The sequence below is a fragment of the Capra hircus genome, chromosome 3 (genome assembly GCF_001704415.2).
Source record: "Capra hircus breed San Clemente chromosome 3, ASM170441v1, whole genome shotgun sequence".
NCBI lineage: Eukaryota > Metazoa > Chordata > Mammalia > Artiodactyla > Bovidae > Capra > Capra hircus.
In genome coordinates this window covers 17,796,945-17,816,495 of record NC_030810.1, presented here as the reverse complement: position 1 = coordinate 17,816,495, position 19,551 = coordinate 17,796,945, and the positions used below count along the sequence as shown (strand labels likewise).

The 19,551-nt window shown below is 43.4% G+C and overlaps 1 protein-coding gene across 1 annotated transcript; it reads left to right on the top strand.

Annotated features, from left to right (window-relative positions):
- On the top strand, nt 18,293-19,232 carry LOC102188761 (olfactory receptor 2D2-like). Its single transcript, XM_005701498.1, is given in 2 exon segments — nt 18,293-18,520; nt 18,522-19,232. Coding segments are annotated over 2 exon segments (939 nt in total).

Sequence of the window (19,551 nt, the reverse complement as noted above, 5' to 3'; positions counted from 1 at the left end):
CCAGGTGGAAGAAGTTAACTGGGTGCTGCCCACAAGCAAGAAGATCTCAGCTGGTTTTCAACCAGAAGGTTGATGGTGTTGACTCCCTTTACCTCACCATCAGCTCATCTGAAGAATGTCCACGAGGTAATCATGCACTCTACAAACCTTCCCACTCACCCTCTTTAAAAACCCTTCCCTGAAAACTATCGGGGAGTCCAGATCTTTTAAGCACTAGCTGCCTGGACCCCTTGCTTGGCCCCTGCAATTAACACTGTACTTTCCTTCACCACAACCCTGGGTCAGTAGATTTTCTTTACCGCACAGGCGTGCAGTCCCAAGTTTGGTTCAGTGACAGTATTTCTTCTTTAAAGGACTGGTAGAATTCACAGGCAAATCCATCTAGGTCTAGAGTTTTCTCTGTGAAAAGGTTTTAACTCCACATTCAATTCAAAAAGCTAGATTTATGACTATTCAGGTTACCTATTTCTTTACAGATGAGTTTTGGCAGTTATCATCTTTCAATGAATTTATCATTTTATTGAAATTATCTAATTTGGGGATAAAGTTGTTCATGATATTCCCTTATTAATCTTAAGGCATCCCCTCATCCTCTGGTGTTTCCTCATATGCATGCACTGATCAGCCCTCATCTAAAGACAGGAGAGGGGCCTTCAGCAGACTCCTGGGTTCACTCTCTGTGCAGCTTGCCTCTCCATTGCTCTGCTCTGAATTCTAGCCACCTTGACCTCTGTCTTGGCCAGCTCAAGCTGCTATAATAGAATCCCACAGACTGAGTGGTTTAAATAACAAGCATTTATTTCTCACAGTTCTGGTGGCTGAAAGCCTGAGATCGGGGTAGAATGCTTGTCACATAATGTTCATTTTTTCATAGGCAGAACACTTAATTCATTAGGATTTCCCTCAAACACTAGGAAACTCAGCTAACAGTGGTTTAGATATACAAGAATTCATTTCTTCACATAACAAGTCTTGAGGTTAAAGACTGTCCATGATGTATTCACTGCACTTAACAAGGATTGTCAGCAAGAGGATGGTTCTCTCAGCAAAGGGGGAAATGGATAGTCATTCAACAAGTGTCTGCCATGATAAAAGTGTGTGTAAAGCATGATATCATTGAGGTGAGAAAAAAATCTATTATCATTTAAGGATAGGAAACAATTAGAAATTTGCACAAACTAAAATTTTCTTTGTCATGTGGAAGGAACTAGAGGGTAATTATTATCTTTTTTCTGCCTTCCTATGTCTATGAACACTCCTGGATGAATACAATCACTATTGTAACTCAGAAACAAGGGAAGACTCTCTCAGGGGTTATCCTGAGTGTGAAGGAATCCATGGGAGAAGGATGTCCAGACTGAGAATCAGGATTCTCTATTCCTCACTCAACCTCCACCACCTTGCAGCTCAGGAAGAGGCTGCAGAAACAACTCAGGACCCTGGAAAATCTGGAGTCCAACTTGGGGGGAGGGGTGTTAGAAAAACTGAGGGAGGGGCCGCAGGTGAGAGACTTGTGTGGTCCTTACTTGTTATCCTGACGTCCCACCTCAAGCAGAGTGTGTTGGAGGCACTTTTGGTCCCACTCACCTTCATCCTGGCCTTGTATGTTCACATCTTTGCCTCCATCTTAAGAATCTGTTCATCCCAGGGGAGACTCCAGTATTTCTCCACGTCTACTTCCCACATCACTGTGGTCACCATGTTCTGTGGGCCAGCCATGACCATGTACATGAGGCCTGGGTCCTGGTATGACTCAGAGAGGGTCAAGAAGCTGGCCCTTTTCTACAATGTTGTCTCTGCCTTCCTCAACCCCATCATCTACAGTCTCCAGAAGAATAATGTAAAGAGGGCCTTTCTGAAAGTGCTTGGCCACAGAGGGAGAGCTCAATAACCTGGGACGTTTCAGAGTTGTCCAGAATCATGGGCAGACTTGATGGGCCTCATACATCAGTTCTGACCAACTTGAACCTTTCTATGTCTATGAGATACGCAGAAAGGGTGAGGCCACTCATAGACTGAAGTTCTCCCCATTTTCAGCTGCTACCACCCAACCAATTAGTTGAGTACTGAGAGCAAAGGTTTTCTTTTACAAGGACTATGTCTTTATGGTTCAAGGCCATTACTTTATTGTTTTCCCTGGGTTTTCTCCTATGCAAGTTTATATCAGTTCAATACAATCACAGTCAAATGTTTAACATGCATACATACTTTCTACAGTATAAAGTGCTGGGGGATGAAGATGACACAAAGAGTAGACAGATTATGCAGGAACAGTCTTTCGTTGCTGTCTAACAAGCACTCGCAGTAATATTAGCATTGTTTTTTGTACTTAGTGCTATAAAATGCAAGTTAGAATTATTTTAGACATATCTCTGGGAAAATACGACTAATAACCTGGTCTGAACTCAACTTGTGAAACTGTCTCTTACCTGGTTTTACATTTTATTTATTTTTTAAAGATTTTTTAATGTGGACATTTTAAAAAGTCCTTATTGAATTTGTTTCTTTTTTTTTTTAATTTAAAAATCTTTAATTCTTACATGCGTTCCCAAACATGAACCCCCCTCCCACCTCCCTACCCACAACATCTCTCTGGGTCATCCCCATGCACCAGCCCCAAGCATGCTGCACCCTACGTCAGACATGGACTGGCGATTCAATTCTTACATGACAGTATACATGTTAGAATTCCCATTCTCCCAAATCATCCCACCCTCTCCCTCTCCCTCTGAGTCCAAAAGTCCGTTATACACATCTGTGTCTTTTTTCCTGTCTTGCATACAGGGTCGTCATTGCCATCTTCCTAAATTCCAATGAATTTGTTTCAATATTGCTTCTGTTATATGTTTTGGTTTTTTGACCACGAGTTATGTAGATCTTAGCTCCCAAACCAGGTATTGGATCCATAGCCCCTGCATCAGAAGGCAAAGTCTTAAACATTGGATCCCCAGGGAAGTCCCTGGTTTTACATTCTAAATCTCACTTTTTTTTCTTTTTTCAGAAAAAAGGTATATTTCATAAAGAAAAATACAATTGTATATGACTATCTATCTGTATGAGTCTGTTTATTTATATGTAAGTAAATAGAGAGTCAGATAGAGTCAGAAATATGCAGATAGAAATTATGGAAAAAATAAAGCAAAGATCCCATTCTCTCACATCAAAAATAAAGACATTGATATTTTGCCATATTTAGTCTGAGTCTTTCTTTTCCTTTTATAAAAACAACACTCAGTTCAGTTTTGTTCAATAGCTCAGTCACGTCCAACTCTGTGACCCCATGAATTGCAGCATGCCAGGCCTCCCTGCCCATCACCAACTCCCGGAGTTCACCCAAACTCATGTGCATCGAGTCAGAGATGCCATCCAGCCATCTCATCCTCTGTCATCCCCTTCTCCTCCTGCCCCCAATCCCTCCCAGTATAAGGGTCTTTTCAAATGAGTCAGCTCTTTGCATCAGGTGGCCAAAGTATTGGAGTTACAGCCTCAGCATCAGTCCTTCCAATGAACACCCAGGACTGGTCTCCTTTAGGATGGACTGGTTGGATGCCCTTGCAGTCCAAGGGACTCTCAAGAGTCTTCTCCAACACCACAGTTCAAAAGCATCAATTCTTTGCACTCAACTTTCTTTATAGTCCAACTGTCACATCCATACATGACCACTGGAAAAACCATAGCCTCGACTAGACAGAATACATGGAAGAACTGTACAAAAAAGATCTTCACGACCCAGATAATCATGATGATGTGATCACTAGTCTAGAGCCAGACATCTTGGAAATTGAAGTCAAGTGGGCCTTAGAAAGCATCACTATGAACAAAGCTAGTGGAGGTGATGGAATTCCAGTTGAGCTGTTTCAAATCCTGAAAGACGATGCTGTGAAAGTGCTGCACTCAATATGCCAGCAAATCTGGAAAACTCACCAGTGGCCACAGGACTGGAAAAGGTCAGTTTTCATTCCAATTCCAAAGAAAGGAAATGCAAAAGAATGCTCAAACTACCGCACAATTGCACTCATCTCACATGCTAGTAAAGTAATGCTCAAAATTCTCCAAGCCAGGCTTCAGCAATATGTGAACCGTGAACTCCCTGATGTTTAAGCTGGTTTTCGAAAAGGCAGAGGAACCAGAGATCAAATTGCCAACATCCACTGGACCATGGAAAAAGCAAGAGAGTTCCAGAAAAACATCTATTTCTGCTTTATTGACTATGCCAAAGCTTTTGACTGTGTGGATCACAATAAACTGTGGAAAATTCTGAAAGAGATGGGAATACCAGACCACCTAACCTGCCTCTTGAGAAATCTGTATGCAGGTCAGGAAGCAACAGTTAGAACTGGACATGGAACAACAGACTGATTCCAAATAGGAAAAGGATTATGTCAAAGCTGTATATTGTCACCCTGCTCATTTAGCTTATAGGCAGAGTACATCATGAGAAATGCTGGACTGGAAGAAACACAAGCTGGAATCAAGATTTCCGGGAGAAATATCAATAACCTCAGATATGCAGATGAGCCTACCCTTATGGCAGAAAGTGAAGAGGAGCTTTCTTGATGAAAGTGAAAGAGGAGAGTGAAAAAGTTGGCTTAAAGCTCAACATTCAGAAAACAAAGATCATGGCATCCGGTCCCATCACTTCATGGGAAATAGATGGGGAAACAGTGGAAACAGTGTCAGACTGTATTTTTTTGGCTCCAAAATCACTGCAGATGGTGATTGCAGCCATGAAATTAAAAGACGCTTACTCCTTGGAAGAAAAGTTATGACCAACCTAGATAGCATATTCAAAAGCAGAGACATTACTTTGCCGACTAAGGTCCGTCTAGTCAAGGCTATGGTTTTTCCTGTGGTCATGTATGGATGTGAGAGATGGATTGTGAAGAAGGCTGAGCACCGAAGAATTCATGCTTTTGAACTGTGGTGTTGGAGAAGACTCTTGAGAGTCCCTTGGACTGCAAGGAGATCCAACCAGTCCATTCTGAAGGAGATCAGTCCTGGGATTTCTTTGGAAGGAATGATGCTAAAGCTGAAGCTCCAGTACTTTGGCCACCTCATGCGAAGGGTTGACTCATTGGAAAAGACTCTGATGCTGGGAGGGATTGGGGGCAGGAGGAGAAGGGGACGACCAAGGATGAGATGGCTGGATGGCATCACGGACTCGATGGACATGAGTCTGAGTGAACTCTGGGAGATGGTGATGAACAGGGAGGCCTGGCGTGCTGAGATTCATGGGGTTGCAAAGAGTCGGACATGACTGAGCGACTGAACTGAACTGAACTGAACTGACTAGACAGACCTTTGTTGGCAAAGTAATATCTCTGCTTTTTAATATGCTATCTAGGTTGGTCATAACTTTCCTTCCAAGGAGTAAGCGTCTTTTAATTTCATGGCTGAAATCACCCTTTACAGTGATTTTGGAGCCAAAAAAAAAAAAAGGTCTAACACTGTTTCCGCTGTTTCTCCATCTATTTCCCATGAAGTGATGGGACCGGATGCCATGATCTTCGTTTTCTGAATGTTGAGCTTTAAGCCAACTTTTTCACTCTCCTCTTTCACTTTCATCAAGAGGCTTTTTAGTTCCTCTTCCCTTTCTGTCATAAGGGTGTTGCCATCTGCATATATGAGGTTATTGATATTTCTTCTGGCATCATGATTCCAGCTTGTGCTTCTTCAAGCCCAATGTTTCTCATGATGTACTCTGCATATAAGTTAAATAAGCAGGGTGACAATATACAGCCTTGACGTTTTCCTTTTCCTATTTGGAACCAGTCTGTTATTCCATGTTCAGTTCTAAATAGTTACAAATAAAGTTCACATGCTCTTGAACTCAGCTCCTCTGAATCAACTGCTATCATTAAATTGAAGTCTGCTTAGTGTGTTTTAAACTTTATCATACATATAAGTTTATCTATAATCAATACATACAATTGTTTTTGTATGAACTTGAAATTTTATAATGGTATCAAGATATCAGTTCTGTTCTGAAAAATTTAACTCAACATCATGTTTCTGATACCTCCCATCGGTTACTTAACAGGCCCAACTCATTTTGTAACAAGCATTTTGATGTATCACATTTCATTTTATCTAATTTTTATGGAACAATCATGCATTTAAAATTTTTCGCTACTTAAACAATCTGTGACAAATATATTTAGACATTTCTCCATGTGAAAGTGTGAAAGTGTGAAAGTGTTAGTCACTCAGTCGTATCCGACTGCAACACCATGGGCTTCAGCACGCCAGGCTTCTGTGTCCACTGAGTTCCCCACACAAGAATACTAGAGTGGGTAGCCATTTCCTTCTCCAGGGTATCCTCCTGATGCAGAGATTGAACCCAGGTCTCTTGCATTGCAGGAAAATTCTTTACCATTTGAGCCACTTCATTATTTAAACAATTCTGTGACAAATGTATTTAAATATTTCTTCATAGGAGAAGGAAATTGCAACCCACTCCAGTACTCTTGCCTGGAGAATCCCATGGACGCAATAGCCTGGAAGGCTGCAGTCCATGGGGTCGCTAAGAGTTGGACACAACTAAACGACTTCACTCACTTCATAGGTAAATAATTTTTTCTAGGATTTATGCATAGCAGTGAACTTGGCAGAGTTTGCAATCCAAGAATTTTCAAACTTACTAGATGCTAGGTATTTATGCCAATCTACACCTTTCCTTCTCATCAATACTTGTTCTGACCTAACAGAAGCAGAAGATATTAAGAAAAGGTGGCAACAATACACAGAAAAACTATACAAAAAGATCTTAATGACCCAGATAACCACAATGGTATGATCTCTAACCTAGAGCCAGACAACCTGGAGTCCAAAGTCAAGTGGGCCTTAGGAAGTATCACTACACATAAACTAGTGGAGGTGATGGAAATCCAGTTGAGCTATTTCAAATCATAAAAGATGATGCTGTGATAGTGGTGCACTCAGTATGACAGCAAATTTGGAAAGCTCAGCAGTGGCCACAGGACTGGAAAAAGTCAGTTTTCATTTCAATACCAAAAAAGGGCAATGCCAAAGAATGTTGAAACTACCACACAATTGCACTCATCTCACATGCTGGCAAAGTAATGCTCAAAATTCTGCAACAGTACGTGAATTGAGAACTTCGTGCTGGACTTAGAAAAGGCAGAGGAACCGGAGATCAAGCTGGATTTAGAAAAGGCAGAGGAACCAGAGATCAAATTGCCAACATCTGCTGGATCACAGAAAATGCAAGAGAGTTCTAGAAAAACATTTACTTCTGCTTTATTGACTATGCCAAAGCCTTTGTGTGGATCACAACAAACTGGAAAATTCTTCAAGAAATAGGAATACCACACTACCTTACCTGCCTTGTGAGAAATCAGTGTGCAGGTCAAGAAGCAGCAGTTAGAACCGGACAAGGAACAATGGACTGGTTCCAAACTGGGAAAAGACTACCTCAAGGCTGTATATTGTCACCTTGCTTATTTAACTTCTATGCAGAGTACATCATGTGAAATGCTGGGCTGGATGAAGCACAAGCTGGAATCAAACTGCCAGGAGAAATATCAATAACCTCAGATATGCAGATGACACCACCCTTATGGCAGAAAGAGAAGAAGAACTGAAGAGCCTCTTGATGAAAACCAAAGAGGGGAGCGAAAAAGCTCGGTTAAAACTCAACATTCAAAAAACTAACATCATGGCATCTGGTCCCATCACTTCATGGGAAATAGATGGGGAAACAATGAAAATGGTGACAGACTTTATTTTCTTGGGCTCCAAAATCACTGCAGATGGTGACTGCAGACATGAAATTAAAAGACAGTTGCTCCTTGGAAGAAAAGCTATGACAAAGCTAGACAGCATATTAAAAAGCAGAGACATCACTTTACCAATAAAGATCCATTTAGTCAAAGCTATGGTTTTTCCAGTGGTCATGTATAGATGTGAGAGTTGGACTATAAAGAAAGCTGAGTGCCAAAAAATTGATGCTTTTGAACTATGGTGTTGGAGAAGACTCTTAAGAGTTCCTTGGACAGCAAGGAGATCCAACCAGTCAATCCTAAATGAAATCAACCCTGAATATTCACTGGAAGAACTGATGCTGAAGATGAAGCTCCAATACTTTGGCCACCTGTTGTGAAGAACTGACTCATTGGAAAAGACCCTGATGCTGGGAAAGATTGAAGGCAAGAGGAGAAGGGGACTGCAGAGGATGAGATGGTTGGATGGCATCACTGACTCGATGGACATGAGTTTGAGCAAGCTTCAGGAGTAGGTGAGGGGTAGGGAAGCCTGGCGTGCTGCAGTCCATGGGATCAGATAGAGTCAGACATGAATGAGAGGCTGAACTGAACCGAACCCTTGATAATGTCATTTATATCGACCATTCTAAAATTGACATCTATTACATAGATGGAAAGTGGAGGGCATAGTTTTCTGTTTCATTTATAATTCCCAGATTGCTGGTGAATGTAACATCTTTTCATAAGATTGTTGGTAGTATTGAGTAATGAAGTCAACCCTGGTGTCAGACTTCTGTATTCTAACCTCAGCTAACCCTTTACTAACTCAATGACAGTGGGTAAGTTACCTAACTTCTGTGAGTCTCAGTTGCCTCATCTGTTGATGGGAATAATATACCATAGACCTCAGAGGGGTGTTAGAAGGACTAAATGAGATAACACAAGAATTTATTGTAATAAAGAAACAATACTAAGTAATCTCAATGAATATGAGATATTGTTTATCTTTTCTTAATTTGTAGTTTATTGTATATCTTGGGATATTATTCTTTGTCTATTACATTCATTGAAAATATTTTCTCTCAGTTACTTGTTTGCTGTTCTGTGCTGGGCTTTGTCACTCAGTTGTGTCTGTCTCTTTTTGACCCCATGGACTGCTGCACACCAGGCCTCCCTGTCCATCATGATCTCTTGGAGTTTGTCCAAGTTCATGTCCATTGAACTGGTGATGCCATCTAACCATCTCATCCTCTGTCACCCTCTTCTCCTTCTGCCTTCAGTCTTTCCCAGCAACAGGGTCTTTTCCAATGAGCTGGCTGTTCGAATCAGGTGGCCAACGTATTGGAGCTTCAGCATCAGTCCTTCCAATGAGTATTCAGGGTTGATTTCCTTCAGGATTGACTGGTTGGCACTACTGTAGTATTCTTGTCATGAAACCCCATGAACTGTGTAAAAAGGCAAAATACAGTATATGTTTGTTCTCATAATTGTACATGCAAACAAATACGCATTACCTTAGACTAGGAGATAACCATAGTTAATCTTTCAGAGTCTAAAATCTTTAAAATTACTTTTATAAATATTTTTTTTAAATAACACAATTCCTTGAAAATTTGTTTCCATGTTATAAAACTGAATTTCACAGTATTTATTCTTTTGTAACTTGATTTATTCACTCAATATGGGTTTTAACATTTTTGCATGTTGATTTGTTTTCACTGCTTGAAAAGTATTCTTTTCACTTTCCTGATGAATAGAATAATGACTTTTGAATGAACAGAATTCTTAATGACTTTGTAAATCTTTTTTATGTTTTTTATTAAATATAAACATATGTCAAAGGTTTCATTGAGCTGTAGGAGAGAAGCCTGGGCAGATGGACACAGTTCAGGGCAAAAAAGATTTTGGCAGCTGGACAAAGGAGTTGAGATGAAACTCCACACATAGGAACCAGTGAGGACTCTGGAGTTGGGTGAAAAAAGTCAGAGCTGCAGATTAGAAAGATAGCTACAGAGAAGACATACAGATGGCTAACAAACACATGAAAAGATGCTCAACATCACTCATTATCAGAGAAATGCAAATCAAAACCACAATGAGGTACCATTTCACACCAGTCAGAATGGCTGCTACCCAAATGTCTACAAGCAATAAATGCTGGAGAGGGTGTGGAGAAAAGGGAACCCTCTTATGCCGTTGATGGGAATGCAAACTAGTACAGCTACTATGGAGAACAGTGTGGAGATTCCTTAAAAACTGGAAATAGAACTGCCTTATGACCCACCAATCCCACTGCTGGGCATACACACCGAGGAAATCAGAATTGAAAGAGACACATGTACCCCAATGTTCATTGTAGCACTGTTTATAATAGCCAGGACATGGAAGTACCCTAGATGTCCATCAGCAAACGAATGGATAAGAAAGCTGTGGTACATATACACAATGGAGTATTACTCAGCCATTAAAAAGAGTATATTTGAATCAGTTCTAATGAGGTGGATGAAACTGGAGCCTATTATACAGAGTGAAGTAAGCCAGAAAGAAAAACACCAATACAGTATACTAACACATATATATGGAATTTAGAAAGATGGTAATAATAACCCTGTATGCAAGACAGCAAAAGAGACACAGATGTATAGAACAGTCTTTTGGACTCTGTGGGAGAGGGAGAGGGTGGGATGATTTGGGAGAATGGCATTGAAACATGTATAATATCATATATGAAACGAATTGCCAGTCCAGGTTCGATGCAGGGTACGGGATGCTTGGGGCTGGTGCACTGGGATGACCCAGAGGGATGGTAGGGGGAGGGAGGATGGAGGGGGGTTCAGAATGGGGAACACGTGTACACCCGTGGTGGATTCATGTTGACGTATGGCAAAACCAATACAATGTTGTAAAGTAATTAGCCTCCAACTGAAATAAATAAATTTATATTAAAAAAAAGAAAGATAGCCACAGCAGCTGTCGAAATGCTTATAGCCCCCAGAGCCTGGTTGTTGAATTTAGGTCCTGCCACTTGAGAAGGAAGATGGGTCACAGACCTGGAGACCTTGTCACTTGAGGTGGGCAACCTGGAAGAGGGCATTCCAGGTTGGGCCAGGGGAATGCCAGAAAAGAAACAGCCCTCCGCATAGGGGATTCCCTATGGCCCAAGCAAAGACCTTCTGCCCTGAGGACCTCAGAGGGAGCTGAGGTCAGAAATCCCTGATGTGGACACCACCAAAACCTGAGCTCCCCTCCAGTGGAGGAAGGGGCCTCCACGGCCTGGTCAGTGCTGCAGTGGACTCCACACTGGAGTCAGGATCAGGACAGTGGGGAGCAGGAGTGACTGTCACCCAGGAGGAAGAGACTGAGTGGCCAGTAAGCAGGACAGTGCAGGGTGCAGTAGGCTGGAGTGAGCCTGGTGCCCCTGCCTAAAGAGCCTTCTGTTCCAGAAGCCAGGCCCTTGGATTCCACTCTCATCAGCTTTCCCCAGTCTGGCTCCAGTGGGGAAATGCCTGGCCAAGTGACAAATGTAACCCCAGTCCACCAGGGCTGTGTGTGGGCAGGGGACCTTCTCATGTTCAGGAAGGATAGAGCCTAAAGTTTCTTTTGCCCTCCGGCAGGACTGAACTCCCTAACCCTTGGCCAGAGACATCATAAAGGGGGTCCAAAGGCTTCCCTGTTGCCTCACTCTCTCAAAATTGCAGGTCACAGGAACTTCCTATTTCCTGTCTTAAGTCCTTGGTGCTACAGTCATTGCAAAGTGAAGGAAAATACAAAGAGCCTGTCCCCTTCTCTCCTGCTTGAGTAAAGCTTCTCACCAAGTTACTTGAAATGACAGAACACACCCTCATGGGGCTGAGACCCAGAGGCCGCTGGGTAGTTTCAGAACTCCAAGGGCACCGTTGTTTACTAGATACATATTAAAATGTGCCACGTATGTGCATGATAAGTCGCTTCTGTCCTGTCTGACTCTTTGCTACCCTATGGACAGTAGCCCGCTAGGCTCCTCTATCCATGGGATTCTCCAGGCAAGAATACTAGAGTGGGTCGCCATGCCCTCCTCCACAGGATCTTCCTGCCCCAGGAACCGAACCTGCGTCTCCTGCAGTTCCTGCATTGCAGGTGGATTCTTTACCACTGAGCCACCAGGGAAGCCCAAAATGTACCATGTCCCACTTCAAATATCCGAAAGAAGATTTAAGAGTCTAAGGAGTTGCCAGGGACTAACTGATTAAATGTTGTATTTAATAGTCATTTGACTAATCACTAATTTTATTCCATGGAATCTCTATTTTTGAGCCAATAATATCTTTCTTGTCTTGAATATGTTTATAAACTCTGAAAGCTCAAGGACCCTAGACATTTTGTCTACAGTTTCTCATGGATAAAATGGCCCTGGGAATGCCACCAGGCAGAGGGAGGGGACCATTTTATGGCCTTCATCACCCCACACCTCCCAGGGGGCCTCATTTATTTTTTCCTGGGGAAGGAGGAGCAGCTGAGAAAAGACCTGCCCTCAGGGCCCTGTCAGGACATGACCCCACCCCCATTACTTTAGACTTGCAGATCACTACAGTTAAAAATTCAGGGTCTAATTTTTTTTTAATTGTCTTTATGAATACTTTTAAGAAACATAACACAATTCTTAAACAATTTATTTTTTGTTTCTATTATTTTTAACATTGAATTACACAGTATTTATTCTTCTGCCATGTGATTTATTCACTCAGTATAAGTTTTAACATTTTTCCATTTTCATTTGTTTTCACTGTTGAAAATTATTTTTTTTTTCACTTTTTGATGGATAGAAAAGAATAATGACTTTGAATGAATAGAATTCTTAGTAAACTTATGAGCCTATCCTTATGGTTTTTCTTAGATGAATATATGTCAACAATTTCATTGAATTGCAAGAGGAGAGGCTGGGAGGTGGACAAGATTCAGAGCAGGAAGTGTTTTGGCCGCTGGACTAAGGAGCTGAGACTAAATTTCCCAGATGGAAACTTGTGAGGACTCTGAAGGAGGGGAACAAAGGCAGAGTTGCTGGATAGAAATCCAGCTGTGGCAGCCGTGGGGATGCTTACTGATCCCGCAGTCTGCTCTTTGAATCCATGCCCTGCCACTTGAGAAGGGAAATGAATCACAGACCTGGAAATCCTGGTTGCTTGGGGTGGGCAGCCTAGGAGATGAGTTCCAGGCTGGGCCAGGGGAATGTGGGAGAGGAACAGCCCTCCACAGTTGTGAGGAGACCCCTGGGGTGGGAAGCAGGCACAGACCTTCAGCCGTGAGGTTCTCAGAGGAGCTGAAGTCATATTCACCAAACCCTGAGCTCCCCTCCAGTGGAGGAAGAGGCCTCCAGGACCTGATCGGTGCTGAGGTGGACTCCACACTGGGGTCAGGATCAGAATAGTGGGGAGCAGGAGAGCAACCATCACCCAGGAAGAAGGCTAGTACGGAGGAGAAAGACGGGACTTCATCTGGGCAGTGTAGGACGCAGTGAGGGCTGGAATGCGCCTGGTGCCCCCACCTAAGGAGACTGCCTTTCTCAGAAGCCAGCCTCCACAGATGGGCTCCACTCTCATCAGCCTCTCCCCTGGGTCTCCCAGCTTTCAGCCCAAACCCCATTCTGGCTCCTGTGGGGAAACACTGGGCCAAGAACCAAATGTAACTCTAGTCCCCCTGGGCTGTGTGTGGGCTCCCCTGAATGGAGCCTGAAGTTTCTTTCCCACCACGCAGGACTGAACTCCTGTGGGATGTTCCTGAGCAAGAACCTAGTGCTTCCTCCCCAGCAGGAAGGGGCTGCAGGAACTTAGCTCCTGGTTAGAGCCCTGGAGCCACATGTTACTCAGGAGTGATCTCCTGAGTCTGAGGGAGCTCTGCCCACAGCCCCCTTCCCTGCAGAGTTATAAGCTCAGGATAGCAGTTATAAGCCCCGAACCATTCTGGGGAGCAAGCCATGCTGCTGGCTACCCCCATGCCCAGCCTTGCCAGGAGCTCTGGGTAGGACCTGGTCCACAGTTCCCAGTCATCTCGGTCTCTCTCTCCATGTCTATGTGAGTGTATCCGTGGCTGTCTCTGCCTCTTTCTCTCTGTGTGTCCATCCAATAATTTCTCTGTCTCTGGGTCTGATATTATCTTGGTGTCTCTGCCTTTCCTTCTCTTTCTTACTTTCCATCCCTCTTCATCTACCCCCTTAAGCCTCTGCTTCTGCTGCCTCTGTCTGGGTTTCTCTGCCTCCAAAGATTTTGTCCTTCGCGCTGGTCCTCTGAGTGTCTGGCTGTGGTGTTCTGTCAGACTGGGTCTTCCACTCACTCTGTGACTTTCTTTCCCTCTTGATGTCTGTTTACTGCTCACTGTGCCTCTGGATTTGCCTGCAGTGTCGCCTTCTTCAGGCATCCTGCTTCTCTCCTCTCCTCCTCACTCTGTACCTGTTCTCTTGACTCGCAGGGATCCCTGTGGGGTCTCTCTGGGTTTCCCCCTGGAGCCCAGTTCTCTGCCCTCATTCTCCACTGCCTGGGAATCTCCCTCACCTTGCTGCTCCCTGTCTCCACCCCTCTGTCCAGCTCCCCCTTGCCTGCAGTCACCCCATCTTCTTGCTCTTGCCCTCTCTTCCAGCTCCTTCTCTCTCCCTGGGAGACTGGTCTTGCCCCTGCCTCTCTCCACCTGCCCTGTGGATTGCCTGTCTCCCTTTTCCCGCTGTCTGGTCTCTGCAGGCTCTTTGCTCAGCCCTCCTACCCTGTTCTCATAGCCCTGGCTCACACGCCATTCCAAGAATCTCTTGTCTTCTTGTCTTCTCCTTTGTCTCCCTGACTTTTCCCTTTTGCGTTGTTCTGTCCTCTGACTTGCCCACTGGTCTCATGTCTCTCTGTCTTTTTCCTCTAATCTTTTGTCTTCTTCTTACACAAAGAGAATAAACATTCTCCCATCATCTTCCTCCTTCTGAGCTCCTGTTGATGTCAGTTACATGCCCACCATCCATTTTCCTCTCCTCCTGTCTGTGCCCCGCCCCCAGATTCTGATTCTCTGGGCCTCTCTCTGCCTTCCTGCCATTTGTGTTTGTGTCTCTCCCTCCCTTCAGGGTCCTCTCTATCTTTTCCCATCATTCTCTCTGCTTTTGTTGCTTTCTAGTTTTATCCGTTTCTCTGGCTCATTTTTAGCCATGCAGGTCTGTGCTGATGCTGGGGGAAGGGAAAGGGAAAGAGCTGGAGAAGGTGAAGGAAGGAGAAAGCATACCTTCAGAACTTGACAAAATCATATATTATTGCAATAAAGCTTTTTTAAAAAAAATTTTACAGATAACAAACAATTACTTGCTCAGTCGTGGCAGTAAATGGAAAAAGTGAAAATTCAAAGCTACTTTGGGTTTTCGTCTCTCAGTCTGTGCTGCAGGAGAGTAGGTACGTATTGTTGTTTAGTCACTAAGTTGTGTCTGATTCTTTTGCGACCCCATGGACTGTAGCCCATCAGGCTATTCTGTCCATAGGATTTCCTCGACAAAATTACTGGAGTGGGTTGCCGTCTTCTTCTCCAGAGGATCTTCCTGACCCAGGGATCAAACCCATGTCTCCTGTATTGGCAGGCGGATTCTTTACCCCTGAGCCACCAGGGAATCATGTAAGTATGTGAATAGGAGATAAATATAAGGATCCAAAGTTAAAAAGGAAACCGATTTTCTCTGATTTCCATTACATCTAACTATGGCCTGAGGCTGGCACACCCAACCCCAGCTCCAGCTAATTTGAGGACTGGGCACTCATTTCTGCCAGGACTTGTCAATCACACAACCCCTTTCTGTTTCTTCATTGGCAACAGAAAGCGAAAGTGAAGTCATTCAGTCATGTCCGACTCTTTGTGACCCTATGGACTGAAGCCTACCAGGCTCCTCCGTCCGTGGGATTTTCCAGGCAAGAGTACTGGAAGAGCCATTTCTTTCTCCAGGGGATCTTCTTGACCCAGGGATTGAACCCAGGTCCTCTGCATTATAGGCAGATGCTTTTACTTTCTGAGCCACCAGGGAAGTCATCGGCAACAAGTTATCATCAAACCTGGCTGTGGCAGGGTCAGAACCCGAAGTTCAGAAAGGCCAAGTAAATGGCCCTTAAGACACACAGCAAATCAGTCAAGGAAAGTAAAGGTAGAAACCATTCCCCAGGCTCCCTTCAGAAAAAAGACACAAACTCATCAGAGAGAAAGGAGTCCTGGGGAGCAGAGTCCTGTCATTCACATCTCCTACCCTCACCCTGCAGGTACAAGCTGGAGATAATAACTGGGCAGCCTCTCGTCACCAGAGACCTTGTTCAAGGATCTCTATCACTCAGGACCTATCTCCTAGTCAAAACACTTTAACCTTGACCAGAGAATGTACTTGCATGAAACAGTATACGTTGATTCCCAAGTGTAGGTCAGTGGAGGGGATGAGCTCAGATAACAAGAGAAGCTCTCCCTTCCATTCTCCTTTAAACCTTGCTAGGTCCAGCATGCCTTTCTCCATCTCTAATCTTCCTCTCTCATATTCACCCTTTTATGTAACTAGTCTGAATTGAAAAGCCAAATTCCTATATATTCCATCCTCGAAGTATCACTCAGGGACTTCTCTGGCAATCCAGCGGTTAAGACTGCCTCCCAATGCAAGGAATGCTGGTTCCACCCCTGGTCTGGGACCTAAGATCCCACGTGCCTCACAGCCATAAAACCAGGACATAAATAACAGAAAGAAAATTGTAAGAAATTCAATAAAAACTTTAAAAATTGTCCACAGCAAAAAAAAAAAAAAAGGTCACTTGAAATTTATTTATTCCTTATTATAAAAATTGCTTGTGTTTCTTGTAATAAGTTTGGCAAGTTCAAAGAACTTTAAGAAATAAATATCACCTATGAATCTAATCGCCAGCAATGACCACTGTTAGCCTATTTCATATATTTCTTTTAAATTTCAGTCCAATTTTATAAATCATTATAATATTTGAACTGGGTCATATATAGTTTCCCATTCTGCTTTTTAACTTAACAATCTGTTGAAGCATTTCCCCATAATGTGAAATAGCCTCCAAAGTACTGTTTTAAATGTTATAAGGTATTTAATTATATCAGTCGACCATAATTTATGCAACCAGTCCCCTGTTATAGGATATTTAAGTTGTGTGCAGTTTTCCCCATTAGAAATAATACTGCAATAAACCTCCTTGCTGAAAATCTCTCCCCACATCTCTCATTTTTCCATAGGCAAAATGAACCTTCTAAATGAAAAATCTGTGTGAGGCACAATAGCATCTGACAAACTGTCCAAGTGACTCAGATACACAGTGAAGTCTGAATCACTGAGTTAGAGGCATTGGGTTTGTGGCTGGTTTCCCAGGTAATGAAAGTAAGGAGAGTCCTAGAATAGGGAGACCGGGATAGGTGGGAGGAGGTTCTAGGAAGAACATTCTCCAGTCACTTGCCAGCTGGCTAGGAACTAGAGAGGAAAAACTGTTGCACAGATAACTTAGGGACTTTACAACATTAAATGTTCATTTTAAAAATAGTTTTCTGTTCTGCACTACCTTGTAAGTCATCTTCCTCTTACCCATACCTTCAGGGAAAGTCTTACAAATAGCATCCTTGTGTTGGTGAGGTTTTGGGGCATGAAGAAGAAAGAGCATAGGGATGACCACACAAGAAAGGCAGTGAAGGGAATAAAAAATTCACTGAGAACAAGGATTTTAGAGCAAAATGACCAGGAATGCCCAAGAAATCTTCAACAATACTGGTGAAATATAGAGCAGCTCAGATGAGGAGTTCTGTTGCTTTGTTTGGTTATTAGAGAGAAAAGAGTCAGTATCATGAGGCTGAAGCGCCTTGAACAGTCAGGTGAGGCTTCAAGGCCTTTCTCTGTCCCATCATAAAATAAATATTCACCCATGTATATATTCTCCTAGGTTGTTTTATAGTTTCATCATTTGCCTTGAACTCTTTAAAGTATTTAGAATTCATTATTGTTGACTGTGTGAAAACTTTCCCACTCATACTATTTTTAACTCTTCCTTGTTCCTCTGATTTATAACAAACAGTGAATATCTGGCAAAAGCATATGGAATCAATGACATAATTAATGAACACCAGTAAATTTCATTCACCAAAAAAAGTAAATCTTAAATTCTATTGCTAAACTTTACAATAGCCTTGACTTTAATCACCACTTACAACCTTAATGCCAATCCTGACAGTAATAAAAACATCAACCCAAATAATGAGTGTAATAGTCTTAACTCTGATCCTTAAAGTGAGTCTTAGCAAGCTCTCCTGTCTCAAGAGAAACAGAAATTGACTTGAACAACAGAGGAAAAAGCATGACTGTCTCAGGAAAGGGAGTAACAGAATGGAACAGAATACGGCACTTCCCTGACGTGGTCTTCACCATTTCATCATGATGACCCTCAACTTAATCCTGAACCAAATCCCATGAAGAGTAGTGCCCCCACCTGCGAATCCAAACTGCCTGGTAGGAAACATAAATGAAAGAAGGGTGAGAATCCCTTGGCACCAAAACCCAAAAAATCACATATCCCCCAAACTCTTTAAACAGGCCGAGCACAATGCAGGAACTCAACCAGTCCACTGTGACAGAATTCATCCTGTTGGGCTTTGCCTCGAGCCCCAGGACCGACCCTCTGCTCTTCACCTTCTTTCTAGTCTTTTACCTGCTAATTCTTGTGAGCAACAGCCTCCTCATCACCCTCATCCACCAGGACACACGCCTCCACACGCCCATGTACTTCTTCATCAGTGTCCTCTCCATGCTGGACGTGTGCTACACCACCACGGACTGTGCCCCAGATGCTCGTGCATATTCTCAGCAAGAAGAGAGCCATCTCTTTTGCTAGATGTGTGGCCCAGATGTACCTCTTCCTCCTCTTTGGGACAACTGAGTACTGTCTTTTCTCCATCATGTCGGTGGACAGGTATGTGGCCATCTGCCACCCTCTCCGGTATAAGGTCATCATGAGCCGCTGGGTGTGCCTCCTCATGGTGGGCATCTGTGCAGCCTATGGTGTGGTGGGTGGTCTGTGCTTTACCTTCTTTGCTATGCGCCTTCCCTACTGTGGCCCTAATGAAATTGACCATTACTTCTGTGAGGTCCCTGCAGTCCTGAAGCTGGCCTGTGTAGACACATCCCTCAATGACTTGGTGAACATCATCACAGGCTTCAATGTCATTGTGGTCCCACTCTCCCTGATTGTCCTTGTCTATGTCAACATCTTTTTCACCATCATGAAGATCCGCTCAGCCCAGGGGCGGGTCAAGGCCTTCTCCACCTGTGCCTCCCACATCACCGTGGTTTCCATGTTCGCTATTCCATGCAGTGTCACATACTTGAGCCCTGGCTCTGACTCCTTGTCAAACAATGGCAAGAAAATGGCCCTTTTCTACAACATTGCCACAGCCTTCCTCAACCCTGTCATCTACAGCCTGAGAAACAAGGATGTGAAAAATGCTTTCCTCAAACTGATGGGAAGGGGCAGGGCCCCAGAGTAATGCTTTAAAGATTAAAGATATGGGGAGATGTACAATTCAGGACTTGCACTCACACCAAAGTCTCTTCCATAAGTCCTGAAGTAATGGTCTCCATAAAGCTAATGCTTCACTCTGCCTCAGTGGGAGACGGGGTGCTTGGCAATCAGCATTGTCTGTGGTGGTGTGGTTTGGGACAAAAATAATTGGGAAGATCCAACACAGAGTTCAAGAGCCTGGGCTCTAGTGCCAAGCAGACCAGGATGAGATAGTTGGCTTTACCAGTCACTAGGCATGTGAATTCTTACAGCTCTTTCAGCTACTTTAAGGTTTGTATCTCTTC